The 23,788-nt window shown below is 40.0% G+C and overlaps 1 protein-coding gene across 1 annotated transcript; it reads left to right on the top strand.

Moving 5' to 3' along the window:
* Window positions 1–273: 273 nt before the first annotated feature.
* Window positions 274–14,017, top strand: Lyg2 (lysozyme g2). Its single transcript, XM_069988415.1, has 5 exons — window positions 274–316; window positions 9,172–9,312; window positions 10,089–10,285; window positions 12,636–12,774; window positions 13,899–14,017. The coding sequence occupies exons 1-5, from the start codon at window positions 274–276 to the stop codon at window positions 14,015–14,017; spliced, it is 639 nt and encodes a 212-aa protein (XP_069844516.1).
* Window positions 14,018–23,788: the final 9,771 nt, after the last annotated feature.

Raw genomic sequence — 23,788 nt, 5'->3', positions numbered from 1 at the left:
ATAAAATGTGCACAGACTTGTAGCAATATTTGGACTAAAATTGGACTAAAATGAGTTAAAGGTTTTTGCATAAAAAAGAGAGTAAGGCAAGGAGCCATTTGCTGAGTGAGACTCAGAAAACAATAACCTGAAACTGGAAAATGGGTTTGGAATTAGAAATGACTCCACATTATTTATTTTTAAATCAAAGGAACTTTACCTTTAAGAAAGTTTTAAAACGAATCACTTTCTATTTCAAACCAGAACACATCTTGTAGGATAAGACCCGCCACCATGCTGCCCTCTGTTGTGTTTTGGGGACTTATGACCCTCATTGGTAAGTCATTGATTGATGTTTATCATTGTGCTCAGAGAGTTTGTGAGAACTTCCAGCATTGTCATGAATCAGATAGAGCTGGAGCTGGGGGCCGGGCTCTGTGGTAGAGTGCCTGCTTAGCAAGTGTGAAGCCTGGATCCCAGTACCGCGGAAAGGAAGGGAGAGGAAGCAGGAGAGACAGGAACAGGGAGGGGGAGAGAGGGAGGGAGGGAGAAAGGGAAGGAGAGAAGGAAGGGGAGAGGGAGGGGAAGAGGGAAGGTAGAGGAAGAGGGAAGGAAAGGGAGAGGGAAAAGGAAGGGTTAGGGAAAGGAAAGGAAGAGGGAAGGAAAGGGAAGGGAAAGAAGAGGGGAGGGGAAGGGAAGAGAGGAAGAGAAGGAAGGAAAAACTGTTTATATGCAATGGAAGTATGGGCTTTTCTGACTGCTCGTCCATTAACCAACTGCTTATTTCTGTAATTAAGAGTGTATGGTAGCTAAGCACTGGTGACTCACATCTGTAATTCTAGCTACTCAGGAGGCTGAGATCTGAGGATCTCAAAGCTAACCCAGGCAAAAAAAAGTCCATGAAAGTGTTACTTCTAATTAACCACCACAAAGCCAGAAGTAGAGGGCTGGGAAGTTGGCTCAGTGGTAGAGCACTTGCCTTGCATGCTCAAGGCCCTGGGTTCAATTCCTCAGCACCACATAAGAAAAAAAGCCAGAAGTGGTGCTGTGGCTCAAGTGGTAGAGCGCTAGCCTTGAGCTGAAGAGCTGAGGGACAGCGCCCAGGCACAGAGTTCAGGCCCCAAGACCGGACCCAAAAAAAAAAAAAAAAGCCAGAAGTAGAGCTGTGGCTCAGGTGGTAGGGCAAAAAAGCCCAGGGACATCAGTAGAGCTGTGGCTCAGGTGGTAGAGCAAAAAAGCCCAGGGATATCATCCAGGCCTTAAGATCAAGTCCAGAAAGAAAGAAAGAAAGAGAGAAAGAAAGAAAGAGAGAAAGAAAGAAAGAGAGAAAGAAAGAAAGAGAGAAAGAAAGAGAGAAAGAAAGAAAGAGAGAAAGAAGAAAGAGAGAGAGAAAGAGAGAGAGAAAGAGAGAGAAAGAAAGAAAGGAAGGAAGGAAGGAAGGAAGATGGGAAGGAGGGAGGGAGGGAGGGAGGAAAGGAGGGAAGGAAGGAAAAAGAAGAAAAGAAAGAGAAATCCCAGTATGTGGAGTGTAACCTGGTACTGGTGGCTCAAGCCTGTAATCCTAGCTACTCAAAAAGCTGGGTTCTAAAGATTGTGATTCAAAGCCAGCCCAGGCAGAAAGGTTTTATCTGCAATTAACCACCAAGCTGGAAGTGGAATGATGGCTCAATTGATAGAGCTCTAGTCTTAAACAAAAAAGCTAGCACCCAAGTCCTGAATTCAAACCCCAGGACTGGCATACAAAAAACATGTATGATATATGCTTCTTGCCAAGCAGGTAAAGAAGATAGCAGCTGGAATTCAATATGAATTGATCTACATACTTTCTAGCTGACAGTGTGCCCACTAGGCTTGACATTTTATCAAGAGATATATGGAACTGTACCTTGAAATATACAGAGATAATTATCAAGGCCAGGCAGGAGATGAGAGTTAAGTTAAAATCTCAGGCAAAAACTCTAACCTGGGAGGAATTTGGGAAGAAAAGCTCACATATCAGCTAGGAAGTTCAGATCTGAAAGCCTTGGAGGGAAGACGTTAAGCTTGAAGGAGGGGGCTGGAATGTAGCTCAGTGGCAAAGCGCTTGCTTAGCAAGTGCAACGTCCTGGGTTCAATCCCCAGTACCAAAAAAGAAAAAGAAGATAAAGTTGAAGGAGGCTTGGTGATTTAATACAAGAAGGGGAGCATCCTCTGGATGGAAGAATAAGAAAAGACACAGAGGCACATATGCTTGAGAAGTATGTGGGAATAGGTCTGTGTGGCCAAAACAGAAGAGTCCTAAGAGAAAATTGGCAACATGGTAAGGGACTTTGAACTAGGAAAGATAGAAACTTAAGCCGAAGGAAATGAAAAGCCAATGTAAGCAATGTTGAAGTTGTCTTTATTTTAGAGTGGGAATTGAGATAAAAAAAAAATTCCAAGTTTAATCCTTGACAGGTGCCAGTGACTCACGCCTATAATCCTAGCTACTCTGGGAGGCTGAGATAGAAGGATAATCGCTTGAAGCCAGTCCTGGCAGGGAAGTGCATGAGATTCTTATCTCAATTAACCAGCATAAAGCTGAAGAGGAGCTGTAGCTTAAGTGGTAGTGTGCCAGCCTCAAACAACAACAACAACAACAAAAAACAAAACTCAGGGACAGTGACCAGGCTCTGAGTTCAAGATGGACATGCATACACATGTACAGTTCAATCCTAAATTTAGAAAAGTGAACCTATCTAAAAGCAATAATTTGCATTTACTTGTGGTCAAAAGAAGGCAATATAGCTTTACATTTTTACCCACTTCTAATTGCCAAGTGAGAGCTTTTATATAGCCAGCTATATGAGCTACGATACTATCTGTGTACAACTAACTGATGAGTGAATATAATTTAAAAGAACCTGTGGGGTTGGGTGTGGTGGTACACCCCTGTAATCTTAGCTATTTAGGAGACAATGATAGAATGATCATGGTCTGAGGTTGGCCCTGGACAAAAGTAGAAGACACTATCTTGGGCTGGGCATGTGGCTTAAGGAATAGAACACTTGAAAGGTTCTGAGTACAAGTCTTGGGCTTTCGAGCTAGATCCTGGTTCTGAAGATCTGGCATGTGAAGCCCTGGGTAGGCATTTTTAATTAGTACTCCCTCCACATCACAGTGATAAATATGCTCGTAGGCAGTGAGCCAGTCAGCAAGCAGGTACTGAGCCTGTCAATATAAATTAAATAAGATTGCTGGGTACCAGTGGCTCATGCCTGTAATCCTAGGTATTCAGGAGGATGAGATCTGAGGAACGTGGTTCAAAGCCAGACTAGGCTGGAAAATCTGTGAAACTCATCTCCAATTAACCACACCAGAAAACTGGAAGTGGCACTGTGGCTCAAAGTGATAGAGCAAAAGTGCTCAGAGACAACACCCAGGCCCTGAGTTCAAGTCCCATAACCAACAACAACAATATATATATATATATATATGTAATTAAGATTGAAAATAAAAAAGAAATTAAATAAGATAATGAGGACCAGAAAATGAGGTGTGGTATGCTATGTTTTTAATATAGTTGGACAAAAAAGGCTCTCTGATAAGTCATATTTTGTGTATATTAATATTGAACTTGTGTTTACGTGCTAAGCATGTAACCACTGATCTGTGCTTAGTCCCTTTGATAAAGTAGCTTTTAAAAAAACCTTTAGCTATAGAAATTTTCAAACATATAAAACAGAAGAATTTATAGTAAGTATTCATACACCCATAATTTTCAACATTTGCCATTTAAAAAAAAAAATCTATCCTGCCAGGCATGGGTGGCTCACACCTATAATCCTCTCTACTCAGGAGGCTGAGATCTGAGGATCATTCTTCAAAGCCAGCCCAGGCAGGAAAGACCTGAGACTTATCTCCAATAAACCACTCAGAAAACCGGAAGTGGCGCTGTGGCTCAAGTGGTAGAGTCCTGGCCTTGAGCTGAAGAGCTGAGGGGCAGCGCCCAGGCCCAGAGTTCAAGTCCCATGACTGACAAAAAAAGAAGAAAATATATCCTGCACTCCTGCCTCTGTGTGTGTGTGTGTGTGTGCGCGCGCGCGCGCGCGCGTGCGCGTGCGCGCACACAAGCACGCGCGTGTGCGCTGGAACTTGAATTCAGGGTCAAGGCACTGTCCCTTAGCTTTTTGCTCAAGGCTGGCACTCTACCATTTCAGCACACCTCGACGTCTGACCTTTTTTTAATCTATTTTTTTTATTGTAAAGATACTGTACAGAGGGGTTACAGTTACATGAGTAAGGTAATGAGTATATTCCTGTTGAGCATTGTTACCCCCTCCTTTGTTTTTGCCCTATCATCCCTTCTCTCCTCCCCAACTCCTCCCTCCAGCTCTCATGAAACCCCGAAGTTGTAAAGTTCATTTTCAACATAGTGTCTTGTACATCTCATTGTTACAATGGGTCAACTTGTATCCTTATTTCAGCATTTTGTCATTTTCCTTCCCCTCCCCAAATTAGAAAAATGTATATACAAGATGCAGGACACCGACATCAAATACAGTGAAAACAGGGCTTATACCATGGGGGAAGAACATACAAAAGAAACAAACAAAAAAAAAAATCACACAGTACATTAAAAACAACAGCAACAAAGAAAAAACTTCTTGGGTCCCTATCTTGGGGTTCATTTCGCTTAGCATCATCTTATAGGGTCATATACACATAATTTTTTTTACCTTTTCTGCTTGTCCTAGGCATATACTTGTTATTGCAAATAAGGGAAACCATGGGACCTATGTTTTTTTGGGCCTGGCTTACTTCACTTAATATCATTTTTTTCCAAGTCTTTCCATTTCCTAACATATGGGGCAATGTCATTCTTTCTGATGGAGGCATAGAATTCCATTGTGTATATATACCACATTTTCTTGATCCATTCATCTACTGAGGGGCATCTGGGTTGGTTCCATATCTTAGCTATGGTAAATAATGCTGTAATATATGTAGTTGTGCTGGTCACTTTAGTATGGTCTTGTTTGTGATCACTTGGGTAAATGCCCAAAAGTGGGTTTGCTGGGTCATAGGGGACCTCTATGTGGAGTCTTTTGAGGAACCTCCATACTACTTTCCAAAGTGGTTGAACAAGTTTACACTCCCACCAGCAATGCAGTCGGGCTCCCTTTTGGCCACATCCCCTCTAGCATCTGTTGTTATTAGATTTTTTTTATTATAACTGGGGTGAGTTGGTATCTCAATGTTGTTTTGATTTGCATTTCTTTTATGGCAAGAGAAGTTGAGCATTTCTTCATGTGTCTATTGGCCATTCTTATTTCCTCTTCAGAGAAGTTTCTCTTTAAGTCTTTAGCCCACTTGTTAATTGGGCAGTTGTTTCTTTGAGGATTTGTTGTTGGGGGATTTAATTTTTTGAGTTCCAGGTATATTTTAGATATGAGACCCTTGTCCATTGTATGGCTAGTGAAGATCTTCTCCCAATCCGTGGGCTTTCAATTGATCTTGCTAGCTATTTCCTTTGCCATGCAGAAGCTCTGCAGTTTCATGCAATCCCATTTGTCCAACCTTTCTTTAATTTGTTGTGTTTCTGGGTCTTTATTAAGAAAATTCTGGCCTGTGCCAAGGAGCCCTAGAGTCTCTCCTATTCCTGTAATGTTTTCAGGATGTCTGCTTTGACAATGAGGTCTTTGATCTATTTGGAGTTGATTCTGGTGCAGGGTGATATATAAGGATCTAGCTTTAGTTTTCTACAAGTAGTTAACCAATTTTGCCAGCACCATTTACTCAAGAGGCTGTCTTTCTTCCATTCTATTTCCTTAGCTTCCTTATTGAAGATTAGATGGCTATAGGTCTGTGGGCTTATTTCTGGGTCTTCAGTTCTATTCCATTGGTCCTAAGGTCTGTTCTTGTGCCAGTACCAAACTGTTTTGATTACTATGGTTTTGTAGTAGAGTTTGAAATTTGGTATTGATATTCTTCCAACACTATTCTTTCTGCTAAGGATTGTTTTTGCTGTTTGGGGTCTTTGATTGTACTTGGAAATAATTTTATAGCATAATGTATGGCTCCACCTCTTCTTTCATTTCATATCTCTATAATTTGTCACCACTGGTTTTTGGCCTCACTTATTCAGTCATCCCTACATTGGTGACATGTGCATTGTTTCCTACTGTTATAAACATAGATGAAAGGAATAGCCTCTTGTACAATTCTCTACAGCAAGGAATGAGACTGCCCACTGTGGTTTGGATGAGTGTTCTCCAAAGGCTCATTTGTTAAACAGTGTCCCTGAGGGGCACTCTTGGGAGATGCAGTGGACCTTTGGGAGGTAAGGCTTTATTAGACATCCTTAGATCATTGAGAACATGCTCTTGTAGTGTATTGGGGAAACCAGGCTCTCAACCATTCCTGACTTGTGATGTAAATGAGGTTTCTCAACAGGACACACTCACTATAGACTCAAAGCCATGGTGTCTCTTTATCTTGGATCAGAACTTTCCTAAGTGTGTGCTAAAATATACCTCTTTATTTCACTATAGTGACAGAAAGCTAATGAGCACACTGCTTATTAACTCATAGCTTCACCCACAGAATATGCAGTTAAACTTTGGCTTATTATTAATTGAAGGACTGAAAAATGCTGTCTTTATAATGTTTTCTTTTTATTGAGTAGTTGAACAAAGAGGTTATATTTCTATATTTCCATAATGTTTTAATGTGGCTTTCTCATTTTCCAAATGTGTTTGAGCATCATTTAAAATATTTAAGGATGGTTTCACTTTTGGCCTATGAAATATTCATATCTCTGATGATACAAATGAAGTGATATTTGAATATACTTGAAGGCATAAAGGCAGCCAATCATGTAGCTATCTGGAGCAATAGTGTTCTAGGAAAAATGATCTGCCTACTATGTTAAAGGATGGGAACAGAGAAGAATGGGAGTGAGGAAAGGGAAGGGAAAGTCAAAAAGGAGTAAAGAGACAAATCAGATAGATACCAACTTGGTGATGATAAAACTATGGAATGTTAAGAGAGACTATTCTGGCTGAATGAAGAACAGACTGCAAGAATGGAGCAAAGAGGTCAATTGGAAGCTGTCCTTATAATCCAGATAAACAGTAATGATAATTTGTATTATTCTATTAGCAGAATAGGGAAAAAGAGTGAACTTCCAACAGATGGTTTCTGTTTTCTGCCTCATTTCCACCCCACATATATCCATTTTACATGTGATTTGTATTATGGTAATCCGTAATCTATTCACTGAGAGTTAGTATCTGAGCAGACAGGTTCAGACTCCTGCAGATATCAAAATCTGAGGATACTCAAGACCTTATACAGAATGGCCTAGTATTGGCATAGGACCCAAGCACATTTTTCTGTACTCCAAACGTCTCTTGATGACTTATAATATCCAACATAAGAACAAGGCTCTGCAAATAGTTATTTGCTTAGAAAACAGAAAATTAATCTGTATAAATTCCTTATGGACATAATCTCACTCAATCTTCTGAAACTATCTATCTCATTCATACCTTGCAGATGTTTTCTGTGTGTCTCATAGCCACAACTCTGAGGGGCTTAGCAGGTGCCAGTGTTATTGTCGCTCTGTGAATCACACAGAAATCCACATCTTAGAGTGTAAAATGGCTTTTCTGATGCCTGATTTCTCACATCTTAATTATCATATTTCTCAGTGTATCCTGATTTATTTGATAATTTCACTGTCTAATTTTATGGTCCATTTGCAATTCCTTTTTGCTACTTGTTCTATATCTAATTCTAAGACAGTGTGCAGTGTCTTTACACAATTACATTAATTAGAACTACACATGTAGTAAGGAGAGCAAATCCATCTGTGAATAGACATTACTTTCATAGCCAAGTGTGGCAGTACACAACTGGAATTCCAGCTACTCAGCAGGCAGAGATAGGGAGACTGTGGCTTGAGGCCACCCTAGGGAAAAGTTAGGCAGACTTTATCTTAAAAACAAGCTAGGCCAGGCACGGGTGGTTTACGCCTGTAATCCTACCTACTCAGAAGGTTGAGATCTGAGGATCACAGTTCAAAGCCAGCCCAGGCAGAAAAGTCCATGAGACTCTTATCTCCAATAAACCCCTAAAAAACCAGAAGTGGCGCTGTGACTCAAGTGGTAGAGCACTTGCCTTGAGCTGAGGCGTGCAGGGAGCCCAGAGTTCAAGCCCCATAAATGACAAAACAAACAAACAAACAAACACAAAATAAGCTGGGCATGGTGATTCACACCTCTGGTTCTAGCTACTCAGAAGGCAGAGGTGAGAGGATTGCCATCATCTGTGTGGCCCTATGTAAAATAAAGCAAACTAAAAGCAAAGGACTAAAGGTACGTTTTAAGTTGTAGCATACTTCATCTAACAAGTGTGAGATCCTGAGTTGAGTCCACAGCACCACACACACACACACACATACACACACACACACACACACACACACACACACACACACACACACATTTATATGTTGAGACAATATGTGGTTTTTTACTTTAAATGATTTGTCATACTTAGTTTATTCTAACAAGTATTTGTAACTTTAATGTACATATCTATAATCAATGGAATTATGAGAACAAACTTTTCAAAATTCTGAAAATAATCAAATTTCCTTTATCAAACAGACCTGAACAGAAGTACTCAAATCATACTGAGAGTAAAGATAAGAAGAGATTGTCTTTATAATAATTTTTATTTCTAATTTTATTAACTAGACATAGAAAACTTACTTTGTAACATGACATAGAATATGTTTACCTAATTATGAGAGTATGCACTTATATGTGGAGGCCCTGGATTCAATCCTCAATGCTGAAAGAAAATAAAAAGTCTGTGACCATTTAATCAAAATCAAGATTGAAGCAAATACTTGAGATCTATACAGATGGGTTTTCACAATACTTTGTATGCGGTTTTGGAATTAAATGCTGTATTAAAAACCAAACCCAAAATATTGGAAGAGTGTGAAGGGATCATTTCTGTTTTGTCTACTGTAGCCAGATTTGTCACACACACACACACACACACACACACACACACACACACACACACACACACACACACACACAAGTAATTCAGAAGGAAGTCTAAGATCTTTCTCTTTGGTTTTGGTATATCTTTAATAGCAGCACAAGCAGCATTTTCTACAGATTTCACACAAATGATCATTCTATGCTCTGCCAGGCACTTCCAGGGCCTCATATTCTTTCACTCATGCCATGAATCCTCGCCTGCATCCTCGCCTGTACCATGGTTGCTACGGAGACATCATGACCATGGAGACCTCCGGGGCCCCCTGTGAGATAAACAATTTGATTAGCTGTGGTAAGTGAGAAAAAATACAACAGACATTTGACTTTTCTCACCAAATTTAGATTCCTTTTCTTAGCCAATTTTGAGAAGGCATCATCATTACTACAAATAAAAAATACCAAATTTAAAAGTTATCAATAGTTTCCATATATAGAAATAAACACATCTGGGCAATGTTTGGAAAAAAGAGGAGAATGAAAACAAATAGTTTGTTAGATTGAGTCAGAATTCTGTTTATTTATTACAAGTACTGGGACTTGAACTTGGGGACTGGCACTGTTATTCATTATGCTTTTATGCTAGACCCATGAGCTTTTAAAGCAAGCCTCTTGCTCTTTGTCCTTCCTCTCCTTCGAAATCTGTTCAAATACTTCTTCAAGATGTTATCCTGGTTTTAGAGAGCCAGACTGGAAGGAGCCATAAGGTCATGTGTAATTCCACACCTTCAAGTCATAGATCAGAGTGTTGAGGCTCAGCAGGAAGGAGCAACTTCAGACACAAAACTAGGAGGTGGCACAACCAGATTAAAGCTGACATTGGCTCAATCCAGTGCCCTCCCTGCAATGGGCATGCATAATAGAAAGGAGGAAAAGCAGAGCACCAGGGGCTCCTGTCCCAGGTTGTGAACCTATCTGACTTTCTTCAATCAGAGATCAGAATGATGGATGTCTGAGAACGGCTGCTCCATGGTATGGGCAGTGGTTAGGGGCTATAGGAAAAACTAAGTGAACTTTGAGCAAGGGTCTTCTTCTGGAGGAGAGGAAACAATGTCTTTTTTATTGGATTAGGGATCCGTGGTTCTGAAATGTTTGCTGAGATGGATCTAAAAGCCCTAAAGTCTTACCAGATTGTGATCAAAGAAGTGGGACAAAGATACTGCATCGATCCAGCTGTCATCGCAGCCATCATATCCAGGGAAAGCCATGGTGGAACTGTCCTGCAAAATGGCTGGGACCACAGGGGACTTAAATTTGGCTTGATGCAGGTATGTAGACTTTGTCATCTGCACTTCATCCTTCCTTGCAGAAGAAGCTCAGCCCAGACGGGAAATACTGTACATTTATGGTGCTTCCAATCCCCCAAACAGCCCCCTGTCTGGCTCTAAGGGTTTCAGTACACTTTGACGTGGGATTTTTGGAACACATTTTTGGTATTTCAAGGCTTATCAGTCAGTGGGCATCTCTAAAATGTGTTATGTATACCATAACTACAACTGAGCAATAAACACGCAACGTACTTCAATTGGGAAAATTTCATCCATATGAGTTGTGTGATTATATAATTAAGTCCTATGTGAACCCATATTTTCCTCTTGTTTAATTGAAGAAAGGAGGTTCAAGATACCTGAATATTTGCTCTCAGGTTGTATTTTAAATCCCCTGTAGAAACTCAAGCTTCTAGGCTTCACAGTTAGAAATGAAAGTTGTTGGAATTTTTTGTTTATTTTTGAGACTGGATCTCATTATGTAGCCTCGGCTGGCCTTGAAGTTATGATTGAAATTATGATCTGCCTTCTGCCTTGGCCTCCCAATGCTGGGGTTATAGGCATACACTTCTATGACTGTCTAGAAACAGATTTTTTAAACACTTTTATTATTATATCTTTAAGTAGTTGTACAAAGAAGTTCCTATTCTACAGAACAGAATATGAGTACAAAGTGTCTGAAACATTGTCACCTATTGCTCCTAACCCATCCCTTATCTCACTTCTTTTAAAAATTGAGATTAGGTGATTACATAAATTTCACATATTTCACAGTATTGTGGAATAGTGATACTTAAAGTCACAAACACATTTTAACCTTCACAAGGCAAATTGTCATTATCATGGTCTATAAAGTCTGTGAATTCTACGGGCTTTGACAATACAAATAAATTATTTCTTCCACATCAGGTGATGATTACATTTCTTTCTTTTTACTTAGTGTAGGCTGTTCCCTCTTTCCCTCTCATCCCTTCCTTCCCATTGCTGTCTTTGGGTTGCTTAGTTCTTTTTCTTCGATGTCCAGTGCAGCTGATGGGCCCCTTTGTTGTATGTTGTTCCATTTCCCACTTATTCTAGAAACAGACTTTTATTTTATTTTATTTATTTATTTATTTATTTATTTCTCAGTCGTGAAGCTAGAACTCTGGGCCTGGGCGCTGTCCCTCAGCTCTTCAGCTCAAGGCTAGTGCTCTACCACTTTGAACTACAGTTCTGTTAGAGACTTTTTTTTGGGGGGGGGGGCCCAGTCGTGGGGCCTGAACTCTGGGCCTGGGTGCTGTCCCTCAGCTCTTCAGCTCAAGGCTAGCGCTCTACCACTTGAGCCACAGCACCACTTCTGGCTTTTTTCTTTGTGCTTATGTGGTGCTGAGGAATCGAACTCAGGGCCTCAGGCGTGAAAGGCAAGCGCTCTACCACTGAGCCACCTTCCCAGCCCCCGTTAGAGACTTTTATTTGAATTAGCTAGATAATTGTTTTCCACTACAAATGTCTAGACTTTGAAACAACTTATTCCCTCTTCTTCCTCTTCCTTTTCTTCTTGTGTATTTGAAGGCTTAGCTAAAACCAAGCATGTCCATTTTTCCCAAACTTTACTTTGTTTCTCTGACTCTCTTCTTTATGAAAAATATACCAGTAGGATTGACATTGAGTAGGATTGACTTTGGGTGAGGGGAGATAAAAAGATAGATGTCTCTGGGTGCTGGTGGCTCACACCTGTAAGCTAGCTACTCAGAATGTTAAGATGTGAGGATCACAGTTTGAAGTCAGCCTGGGCAGAAATGTCTCCATGAGACTCTATCTCCAACAAACCACTCAAAAACCATTAGTAGAGCTGTGGCTCAAAATGATGGAGTGCTATCCCTGAGCTAAAGAGCTCAAGAACAGAGCTCAAGCTCTGAGTCCAGGCTCCATGATCAGAAAAAGAAAGAAAAGAAGAAAGAAAGAAAGAAAGAAAGAAAGAAAGAAAGAAAGAAAGAAAGAAAGAAAGAAAGAAAGAAAGAAAGAAAGAAAGGAAGGAAGGAAGGAAGGAAGGAAGGAAGGAAGGAAGGAAGGGAAGAGAGAAAGAAAGAAAAAAGGAAGGAAGGAAGGAAGGAAGGAAGGAAGGAAGGAAGGAAGGAAGGAAGGAAGGAAGGTAGGGAGGGAGGGAGGGAAGGAGGGAGGGAGGGAAGGAGGGAGAAAGAAAGAGAGGGGGAAGGGAAGGAGGGAGGGAGAAAGGGAGGGAGGGAGAAAGGGAGGGAGGGAGAGATGTGTCAGGCCAAGTCTGTTAGATTGAATGAAAGGAGGAGAAATTAGGAGCAGCAGAACACTGTTACCTTGTCCAGATGCTGACATTATTGTCTGAATTTTCTAGCTTGATAAACAACTTTACCATCCTGTTGGTGCCTGGGACAGCAAAGAACACCTTTTGCAGGGCGTTGGGATTCTAGCAGACAAGATAAAGGCGATCCAGAGAAAATTCCCCACGTGGAGTGTGCCTCAACACTTAAAAGGTAGGGCTCTTTTGGCTTCAAGGGGCAGGAATGACACGATGAAACCTCAGATGTGTCCTGAGAGCACCTGGGAGCCTTCCTACCGGGTCAGCCATGGCTAGCAGGACTTGCTGCAGTAGCAGTCTCAGAACCATAGTTACTTTGAGTGGTCTGCCTTCATCAACTTCTTGAGTCTATGTAAGATGTGGGAGTTGCTGGTATCATCCATTCAGTGGTGTCTTGACAGTTAACAGTAGTTTAAGTCAGTATATTAACCTTCTTCTCATAGGGTTTTCCATGATACAAAAAGCTATTAACCGTTTTCTAAATGGTCTGAATAAACTTTTGCTCTGTGAGCAGTCTCCAGTCTTCGAGTACCCTGAGAAGCCCAGTGGAAATTTCTGTTTGGCTGAACATAGGATTTCTCCCCCTACAAATTTTTACAAATTTGCTCTTTCTTCTATAGTTTCTGTGGCTTTGGGTGTGTGTTGTGTGTGTGTGTGTGTGTGTGTGTGTGTGTGTGTGTGTGTGTGTGTGTGTGAATGCATGTGTGTATGTATGTGTCTGTCTGAGTGAATTATTGAATAAAGGAGAGACTATCACAATTTCATACTAAAGAGTTACTGGATATCTAGTTCTTCCAGGTCTACACTACACCAAAACTGGCCATTGTAGAGAGAAAAAGAAAGGGGAGGGAGAAAGGGACAGAGGAAATCAGAGAGAGAAAGCAGGGGAGGGGGAAGGGAGAACAAACAAATTAGAACCTTTCTAGTGATTTTTTTTTGTCATGGGCCTGAACTCTGGGTCTGGGTGCTGTCCCACAGCTCTTCAGCTCAAGGCTAGCGCACTACTTACCACTTGAGCCACAGCACCACTTCTGGCTTTTTTTCTGCTTATGTGGTGAAGAATCAAACCCAGGGCCTCATGCATGCAAGGCAAGCACTCTATCACTGAGCCACCTTCCCAGCCCCTTTCTAGTGATTCTTAAAACATCTTTTTAGGAAAGGAAAAAGGGAAAAAAGAATTTTGGACTGTTTACTTTGGGAGATTTTTCTGGGGGTGGGGTGTGAATATCGTGGAAATGTTTATATCTTATTTCTACTGTTAGCTAATATTGGAGTGTAAACCTCTGTATTTCATTTCAGGTGGTCTCTCTGCCTTCAAGTCTGGAATTGACACCATTGATACACCCATGGATGTAGATGCTGACTTAGTTAGTGACATTATAGCCCGAGCTAAATTCTTCAAAAAGCATGGTTTCTAGGCAAAGAAGCACTGTAGGTGAGCCACATGAATAGGGTACTCAGCCCTTCTTTAAAAGTTTGATATCAACATACTGTGCCCAATATTGCCAAGAAGTGACTTAAATCATGAAACAAAATTTGTTTCTTGATCATCTTAATGAAAGCTCACACACACACACACACACACACACACACACACGCTGCTGGAAATGTAGCCTAATGACAGAACACTTGCCTCCAAAGTGCAAGGTCCCATCCCAAATCCCACAAGGAAAAAGAAAGAAAGGAGGGAAGGAAGGAGAAAGAAGAGTGAGAAAGAGAGAACAGAGAGAGAATCATCCTATTTCACAATATGGCATTCATAGAATGTACAGAGACATACATATAATTGTTTTGTAGTCAATATGAATGCCATGGCCACAATTCTACCTCTTCCAGTAAGGCCTTACATTAGCCTACAATGTCAGTGCTCACCTAAACCATCTAACTGAATTCTTACAGAAATGCTAAGCGAGAATCACTTGAGCCTTTGTCCTTTTCCCAGTATCTGCCAAAATCACTAAAATTTGGCTCATGAGTAGTTCCTGGCTCATAAACCAATGAACCTATGGCCCAATGGAGAAGCTAATGATGGAATTCCAGCTTCTTAAGGAACTGAGAATGACCTTAAAGAGATACACACTACATCTCTTAAGAACCATACCAATCTTTTGCATCTCCTCTTGCTGAAGGTCCATCCACCATTTTCTTTTCTCCTATTTCTCCTAGCTACTAATAAAATCTTTAAAAATAAGTATGTGTCACCTGAATTAGTTTTTTATTATAAACAAAAAAATCCCTATTTCTGGACATTATAAGCAATGAGGAAATTACTAAAAAAATCACTTGAAAGCTCACTGAATAGACTTGAGAAGCCAGGCATCTCTATGACATGGGGAGTAGTAATACTTGACCATACTTAATGGTTTGTGCCTAGATTAGCAACCTCCTAATAGGTGAATTCTAAAGGCTTTACCCCATCCCTTCATCAGTGTGCTTCACTTTCATAGTCCTTGGGGAGAGACTTCGGTTAGCTTAATTTGGGTCAAATATACACCTACTTCTTGGCTATTTTGCTCTTTGGTATTGCAAAGTACTACCTCCAATAGATGGGGGCAATTTTTGACAAGGAAACTGGATGCTGATTGTAGCTTTTACTTGCAGAGTCAGAAGAGGATACTACACCATGTTGGAATGTAAAGTTCTTGCCGTGTGGCTCCTGCTGAGCATTTAAGTCCCTTTGGAGATATTTGGTAGATGTCTGTGCCAATCACTTTTCCATCTAACAAGGAATGGAATCCTACTCCCTCAACTAGTGAGATACCTTGGAGAAAGCCAAGTAAACTTTTTTCTGCTAAATGACCTCTCAGGCAGAACTAGAAATCTCTTTCACTGGGAAAAACCAATAGTCAGCTAGTGTGTCAGTGTGCAACACAATCTTTTGTGATTGCATAAATCCCAGGCTGTACCACTTCGTTAAATACTTTGACTCTTGTCCCTGAATGGAGTCAATCCAGGATTTTCTTCAGAAGCCTGTCTTGCTCATAGATGATTTAGTTGGGACTTTCCTGCCAAAACATATGTTTCAAATAATCACTTAAGGATAAAGTACATCCAGACAAGACAATTTTCTTTCTTTTTCTTTTTCTTTTTTTTTTTTTTTTTTTGCCAGCTCTGGGGTTTGAACTCAGTCTAAGCATTGTCCCTAAGGGTTTATTTTTCTAAAGGATAGTGCTCTACCACTGAGCCACAGCTCCACTTCTGGCTTTTTAGTGGTTAATTAGAGATAAGAGTCTCACAGACATTTTTGCCCAGACTGGCTTCAAAATAATATCTTCAAATCTCAGCCTTCTGAGTAGCTAGGATTACAGGCATGAGGCACCAGCACCTGGCCTATATTTTGAAAAATAAGAAATAGCAGACCAACATATTTCCTGAACCTATTCCCCTAGTGTTTTATGATGGGGAAACAGAAATTTTCTACCAAAGACCCCATACTCAAGATGTCATTTGGGCAAAGTAGACACTAAAAAAACATGTGAGTACTGATGACACCAGTATGAAAATGAATCAGTGATTCAGGAACGGGTTGACAGCCAGCAAAATTCATCATAAACCCAACCACCACAGTGAACACTGGATCTCAGCCTTGCAAGGGAACTATAAGGAACTGTACAAGCTTTCTCCATCTGTCTCTCTCTCTCTCACATACATACACACACCTATTATTCTATATTATTCTATTCAGGGAACAAGACCAGAAGTATTTTATTTATAATCAACTCCTGGGAATCACTGGTTGAGGGATCAGCTTGTAGATATGTGTGTGGTGATATATGTGGGTTAGGGTTACGTGATTCCTTGTTACTCTGATCTGCCAAGCAAGTATACAGAACACTTTTCTGTATTTCCAAGAACAAGAGCCTGTTGGCACACATGCAAATCAAGTGAGAATTCTGAGAGGTCCAGAGACATGGGAAGATATTGACAGCATCTGCTTCATAGAGATATACCTGGAGGCTGGCAACATCCCAGCCTTGTTTTCATTTATGATTTAAGAACATGATCCAGGGCTGGGAAGGGGCTCAGTGGTAGGGTGCTTGCCTCCCATGCATGAAGCCCTGGGTTCAATTCCTCAGCATCACATAAACAGAAAAGGGCAGAAGTAGCACTGTGGCTCAAGTGGTAGAGTGCTTGCCTTGAGCTGAAGAGCTGAGGGACAGTGCCCATGCCTAGAGTCCTAGCCCCACAACTGACCAAAAACAAAAAAGAAAGAAAAGAACATGATACAGGGCTGGGAAGGTGGCTCAGTGGTAGAGTGCTGGCTTCACATGCATGAGGCCCTGGGTTCGATTCCTCAGTACCATATAAACAGAAAAGACCAGAAGTAGCACTGTGGCTCAAGTGGTAGAGTGCTTGCCTTGAGCTGAAGAGCTGAGGGACAAGCCCTACGGCTGACAAGAACATAATCCAAATAATCATAATACGAGTAACACATGAGCCTCATGTATCTATGATTTCCATGCCAAACTTCTGCAAATCTATTAGAATTCAAAGTAATAGAATGGTCTCAGTCTTATCTCTTCTTCATCTCCAGCTCAACAACTAATTCGCAGATACTCACTGAGAACATTGTCAAAGATGTTAAGACTCAGTTGTGGCACCATTAAACATTATATCATTGGCCACCCTCAATTTTCTTTGTGTAGATTTTCCTGTGTTCCATTGAAGGATAATAAATTTTTTTCATGTGTACATCCTACTCTGCCAAATACCACTTCTATTAGTTATCCAAAAACTAGACTTATAATGGATAATGAAAATTTGTATTTATATTTGTATTTCTTTGTCTTGGCCATCAATGCCTCATATGTCAAGAGATTGTAACATAATAAGAAAGGCCTATTTGGTCTCTGCACGATTGTACAATAGGAAAGAAAGGGAAGAAGTTCCAGCTTCCATACTTTGAGTTATAATAATGCTCGCAGCACTGATGTTTAAAGTCTTGTCTTACAAGACTCTTGTTTTGTCTCTGGTTTACAATACCAGTGGGGGAAACATCGTCAGATACAATGTCTATAATACAGTCAGGTAAACCTACACATAAAGCAAGTTCAAATATACGAATTTTCCTACAAAATTTTACTATACTTTTATCACCCTTATGTTCCTAGTTTTCCTTCAATTTGGGCTTAAATAATAAATTTTGATTTTTTTCAATAAATACTGTACAAAGGGGTTACAGTTACATAAGCAAGGTAATGAGTACACTTCTTATCCAGTATTGTTGCCTCCTCCTTTGTTTTTCCTCTACCATCCCTTCCCCTCCCATCTCCTCAGCTACACTCTCCATCTCCCATCCCCCCGACCCCGCCTAAATTGTAAAGTTCGTTTTTCGACATAGGGTCTTGTACATCTCATTGTTGCAATGGGTCAATCTGTATCACTATTTAAGCAATTTGTTTTTTTTTCCCTTCCCCTTCCCAAACTATACCAATATCAAATACAGTGAAAACAGGGGCTATACCATAGGGGAGGGACATAAAAAGCAACCAAAAAAAATCACATGGTACCTTATAAATGCATTAGAAACAATAGCAAGAAAGAACAAAACCACTTGTGTCCCTATCTTGGGGTTCATTTCGCTTCACGTCATCTTATCTGACCTTTTCTGCTTCTACCAGACTTATACTACTTATTGAAAATAAGGTAAACTATGTTTGGGCCTGGCTTTTTTCACTTAATACAATTTTTTCCAAGTCTCCATTTCCTAACAAATGGGGCAATGTCATTCTTTCTGATGGCGGCATAGAATTCCATTGTATGTATATGCCACATTTTCTTGATCCATTCATCTACTGAGGGGCATCTGGGTTGGTTCCATATCTTAGCTATGGCAAATAATTCTGCAATAAACATAGTCGTGCTGGTAGCTTTAGTGTGGTCTTGTTTGGGATCATTTGGGTAAATGCCCAAAAGTGGATTGCTGGGTCATAGGGGAATTCTACTACTTTCCAAAGAAGTTGAACAAGTTTACACTCCCACCAACAATGCAGTAGGGCTCCATTCTGTCCACATCCCCTCCAGCATCTGTTGTTATCAGAGTACTTGATTATAGCCATTTTAACTGGGGTGAAGCGGAATCTCAATGTGGTATTGATTTGCATTTCTTTTATGATTAGAGAGGTTGACAATTTCTTCATGTGCCTATTGGCCATTCTTATTTCCTCTTCAGAGAAGTATCTTTTTTTTTTGTGAAAATACTGTACAGAGGGGTTACAATTACATGGGCAAGATAATGAGTACATTTCTTATCAAGCATTGTAGCCTCCTCCTTTGTTTCCCCTTCCCATCCCTTCCCATCCTCCCCTAGCCACCCCACCCAGTCCTCCCCGCCCCCCCCCACCCCCCCACCAAAGTTGTAAAGTTCGTTTTCGACATAACGACTTGTACTTCTCATTGTTGCAATGGGTCCACCTGTATCCCTATTTAAACGATTTGTTTTTTCCCTTCCCCTCCACAAATTATACCGACATCAAATACAGTGAAAGCAAGGGTTATACTGTGGGGGAGGGACATACATAGCAACAAAGAAATAATCTTATAAATGTGTTAGAAACAATTGCATGAAAGAAAAAAAACATTTGAATACATATCTTAGGGTTCATTTCCCTAACATCACCTTATCTGAACTTTTCTGCTTGACTCAGATATATACTAGATATTGCAAATAAGGGAAACCATGGGACCTATGTTTCTTTGGGCCTGGCTTACTTCACTTAATATAATATTTTCCAAGCCTTTCCATTTCCTAACAAATGGGGCAATGTCATTCTTTCTGATGGAGGCATAGAATTCCTTTGCATATATATATATACCACATTTTCTCGATCCATTCATCTACTGAGGGGCATCTGGGTTGGTTCCATATCTTAGCTATGGTAAATAATGCTGCAATAAACATAGTCATGCTGGTAGCTTTAGTGTGGTCTTGTTTGTAAACATTTGGGTAAATGCCCAAAAGTGGGAATGCTGGGTCATAGCAGAGCTCTATGTGAAGTCTTTTGAGGAACCACCATACTGCTTTCCAAAGTGGTTGAACAAGTTTACACTCCCACCAACAATGCAGTAAGGTTCCCTTCTGTCCACATCCCCTCCAGCATCTGTTGTTATTAGAGTTCTTGATTGTAGTCATTCTAACTGGGGTGAGGTAGTATCTCAATGTTGTTTTGATTTGCATTTCTTTTATGGCTAGGGAGGTTGAGCAAAACTGTGGTTCTTATCCTTGCTCTTGTTGATGTGATGAATTATATTAATTGATTTGCATATATTGGACCAGCTTTGCATCCCTGAAATGAATCCTGTTTGATCGTGGTGTATGACTTTTTTGGATGAGTTGTTGAAGTCGATTGGCCAAGATTTTGTTGAGAAGTTTTGCATCAATGTTCATCAAAGAAATGGGTCTATAGTTCTCTTTCTTTGTGAGTCCCTGCCTGGTTTTGGGATGAGGGTTATGATGGCTTCATGGAATGTGTTCGGTAGTGAACTTTCTCTTTCAATTTCATTGAAGAGTTGGAGGAGTATTGGTGTGAGCTCTGCTTTGAAGGCCTTGTAGAAGTCCGCTGTAAAACCATCTGGTCCTGGACTTTTCTTAGATGGGAGGTCTCTTATTGCTGTTTCTATTTCAATGCTTGATATGGGCCTTTAAGTTGGGCTAACTCATCTTGCTTTAGTTTTGGCATGTTGATATTTGCTAGGAAATCGTCCATTTCTTCCAGGTTCTCAAACTTATTAGCATAAAGATTTGAGAAGTATTCCCTTATAAGATTCTGAATCTTCGTTGTTTCTGTGGTGAGTTTGTTTATTTGGGAGTATTCGCTTCTTTTTCTGATAAGATTTGCTAAGGGTTCTCAATTTTGTTAATTTTTTTGAAGAACCAACTCTGTTTTGTTGATTCTTTCTATGGTTTTTTGGATTCTAACTCATTTAATTCTGATTTAATTTTAATTATTTCTTTCTGTCTACTGGATTGGAGTTTATCTTGCTACTCTTTTTCAATGAGGTTCAGATATCCTATTAAATTGTTGGTTTCGGATCTCTCCAATTTGTTGATGTAGGAACTCAGAGCTATAAATTTGCCTCTGAGTACTGCCTTTGCTGTGTTCCAGAGGAGTTGGCAATTTGTGTGTTCATTTTTGTTGAATATCATGAACATTTGAATTGCCTTTCTAATCTCTTCCATGATGCACTGGTGATTCAACAGTGTGTTGTTCAGCCCCCATGTGTTACAGCATTTTCTTTGGTGGTTTTTGGTGTTGGGTTCTAATTTCATTCCCTTGTAGTCTGAGAGAATGCAGGGCATAACAATGCTTCTGAATTTAGACAAATTTTCTTTATGACCTAAACTGTGGTCTATTTTGGAAAATATTCTGTGTGCTGCTGAGAAAAACGTGTATTTGGATGCTGCTGGGTGAAATACTTGGTAGATGTCTGTTAGATCTAGTTGATCTATACAGTTGTTTAGATCTGCTGTTTCTCTGTTGAGTTTTTGCTGTGTTGATCTACCTAGTGGGGATAGTGGTGTGTTAAAGTCCCCAACAATTAATGTCTTTGGATGTATGTGAGATTTGAGGGAAAGTAGTGTTTATTGGATAAATTTGGGTGCTCCGTCTATCTATCTATTTGGTGAATAGATATTTAGAATTTAATATCTTCCTGAAGGAGAGATTCCTTAATTAGTATGTAGTGACCTTCTTTATCTCTTTTCAGTAATTTTAATTTGAAGTCTATTTTATCTGTTATTAGGATTGCAACTCCTGCCTGTGTATGGGGGCCATTTGCTTGGTAGATTTTATTCCAGCCTTTCACTTTCAAAATAGGTTCTTTTTTTTTTTTTCCAAATTCTTTATTGGGATTAAGTGGTTACATAATTCCCCAAATTTCACAGTATTATGGGATAGTGATGCGTAGTTAAAGTCATAAACACATTCTAACTTTCATGGGGGCAAGTTGTCTATCATGGTTATAACATTTATGAGATCTATGAGCTTTGCAATACAGTTATTTCTTCCAGATTGGGTGATATGTACATTTATTTTGTTTTGCATAGCATCAGCTATTCCCTCCCTCCCATTGCTGCCATTGAGGTGCTTAGTTCATTTTGATCAATGTCCAGTGCAGCTGATGGGTCCTGCTGTTGTATGTTTTTCTCTGATTCCCTCTAGATCTGTGTCGTGCTCCTGATTTCCCACTTGTGTGCACAAATATACCATACATGTGATCAGCAGCATGGGGTTATTTAGTAATGATTCGACCAGATGAGTGGAAGTCCTTTGCTTCTTAGGTCTTGTTAATATTGTCGTATCACCTTACATTTTGGATTTAACATCCACTTTTCAGGGAGACCATGTACTGTTTGTCTCTTTGCTCTTGGCTTACCTTGCTCAACATGATTTCTTCTAGCTCCATCCATTTCCCTGCAAATGCCATTATTTTGTTCTTTCTAATGGCTTCATAATATTCCATTGTGTATAGATACCACAATTTTTGGATCCATTCATCTGTAGTGGGACATCTAGGTTGTTTCCATATCCTGGCTATTGTGAACAGTGCTGCAATAAATATGGAGGTGCACATGTCCTTGTATACTGGTTCCTGTTGTTTAGGATAGATGCCTAGAAGTGGTATGACTGGGTCATAAGGGAGGTCAATATTTAGCTTTCTGAGGACCCTCCAGATTGCTTTCCAAAGTGGTTGTATAAGTGTACATTCCCACCAGCAGTGTAATAGGGTTCCTCTTTCTCTGCATCCCCTCCAGCATTTGTCATTGGCTGACTTTAGGATGTGGGCCATTCTGACTGGGACAAGGTCATATCTCAGGGTTGTCTTTATTTGCATTTCCTTCACAACCAGGGATGGTGAACATTTCCTCATGTGTTTCTTTGCCATTTTTATCTCTTCTTCTGAGAAGTCTCTCTTTAGTTCCCTTACTCATTTAGTAATTGGTTTGTTAGGTTTGGGAGGGATTAGTTTCTTGAGTTCCCTGTATATACTGGATATTAACCCTTGTCTGATATATTGCTGGTAAATATTTTTTTTCCCAGGTAATTGGTTGTCTTTCTAGCTTGGTTGCTATAGCGTTAGCTGTGCAGAAACCTTTTATTTTAAGATAGTCTCATTTGTCAAGTCTCTCTCCAATTTGTTGTGACCCTGGGACTCTGTTCAGGAAGTTCCTGCCTGTGCCTATAAGTTCAAGTGTCTCTCCTACTCTGTCCTGCAGTAGTTTCAGAGATTCAGGTTTGAGTTGATGTTGGTGTATGGTGAATAGGATGGGGTCCACTTTTAGTTTTCTGCATGTAGCCTCCCAGTTTTCCCAGCACCAGTAGTTGAAGAGGCTGTGTTTCTTCCACTGTATGTCTTTGGCTCCTTTGTCAAATATAAGCTGACTGTAGGCACGTGGTTTTATTTGTGGATATTCTATTCTATTCCATTGGTCTTCAGGTCTGTTTTTGTGCCAGTACCATGCTGTCTTGGTTATTATGGCTCTATAGTAAAGTTTGAAGTCCATCATCGAGATCCCTCCCATGTTGTCTTTTTTGCCTAAAATTGTTTTGGCTATTCTAGGTCTTTTGTTGTGCCATATGAATTTTTAGACTGTTTTCTGTATTTCAGAAATGTACATTATTGATATTTTAACAGGAATTGCATTGAATTTGTATATTAATTTTGGCAGTATTGCCATTTTCACTATATTAAGTCTGCCTATCCAAGAGCATGGAAGGTCTTTCCATTTCCTTGTGTCTTCTGTAATTTCTTTAAGTTTTTATAGTTTTTGTTAAATAGTTCTTTTACATCTTTGGTTAGGTTAATTCCTAAATATTTTATTTGGGGGGGTTATTGTGAATGGGGTTGCTTCCTTTATTTCCTTCTATGTTTGTACATTGTCAGTGTACAGGAAGGTGAATGATTTTTGTGGGTTTATTTTGTATCTTGATACTTTGCCAAAGTGATTTATAATTTCTAAGAGTTTGGGGATGGACTTTTTGGGATCATTAATGTATAGTATCATGTCATCTACAAAAAGGGATAGTTTAACTTCTTTCCCTATGCAGATCCCGTTAATGTCTTTTTCTTGCCTTATTGCCCTGGCTAAGGGTACCGGGACTATATTGAAGAGGAGTGGAGACAGTGGTCATCCTTGCCTTGTTTCTGATTTTAGGAGAATTGGTTGTAGTTTTTCCCCATTAAGTATA

Source organism: Dipodomys merriami, unplaced genomic scaffold (genome assembly GCF_024711535.1).
Source record: "Dipodomys merriami isolate MVZ:Mamm:240054 unplaced genomic scaffold, mDipMer1.0.p SCAF_36, whole genome shotgun sequence".
Classification (NCBI taxonomy): domain Eukaryota; kingdom Metazoa; phylum Chordata; class Mammalia; order Rodentia; family Heteromyidae; genus Dipodomys; species Dipodomys merriami.
Note: the sequence above shows the minus strand (reverse complement) of the source record. Positions and strands in the feature narration are given on the sequence as shown.

What these genes read in the sequence shown, in the direction of transcription:
- Lyg2 (XM_069988415.1), top strand. Translation starts at nt 274, where the DNA reads ATGCTGCCCTCTGTTGTGTTTTGGGGACTTATGACCCTCATTG. An exon ending in AAACAATTTGATTAGCTGTG is followed by an intron (nt 9,313 to 10,088) that starts GTAAGTGAGAAA and finishes TTATTGGATTAG; the next exon opens with GGATCCGTGGTTCTGAAATG. An exon ending in TTAAATTTGGCTTGATGCAG is followed by an intron (nt 10,286 to 12,635) that starts GTATGTAGACTT and finishes TGAATTTTCTAG; the next exon opens with CTTGATAAACAACTTTACCA.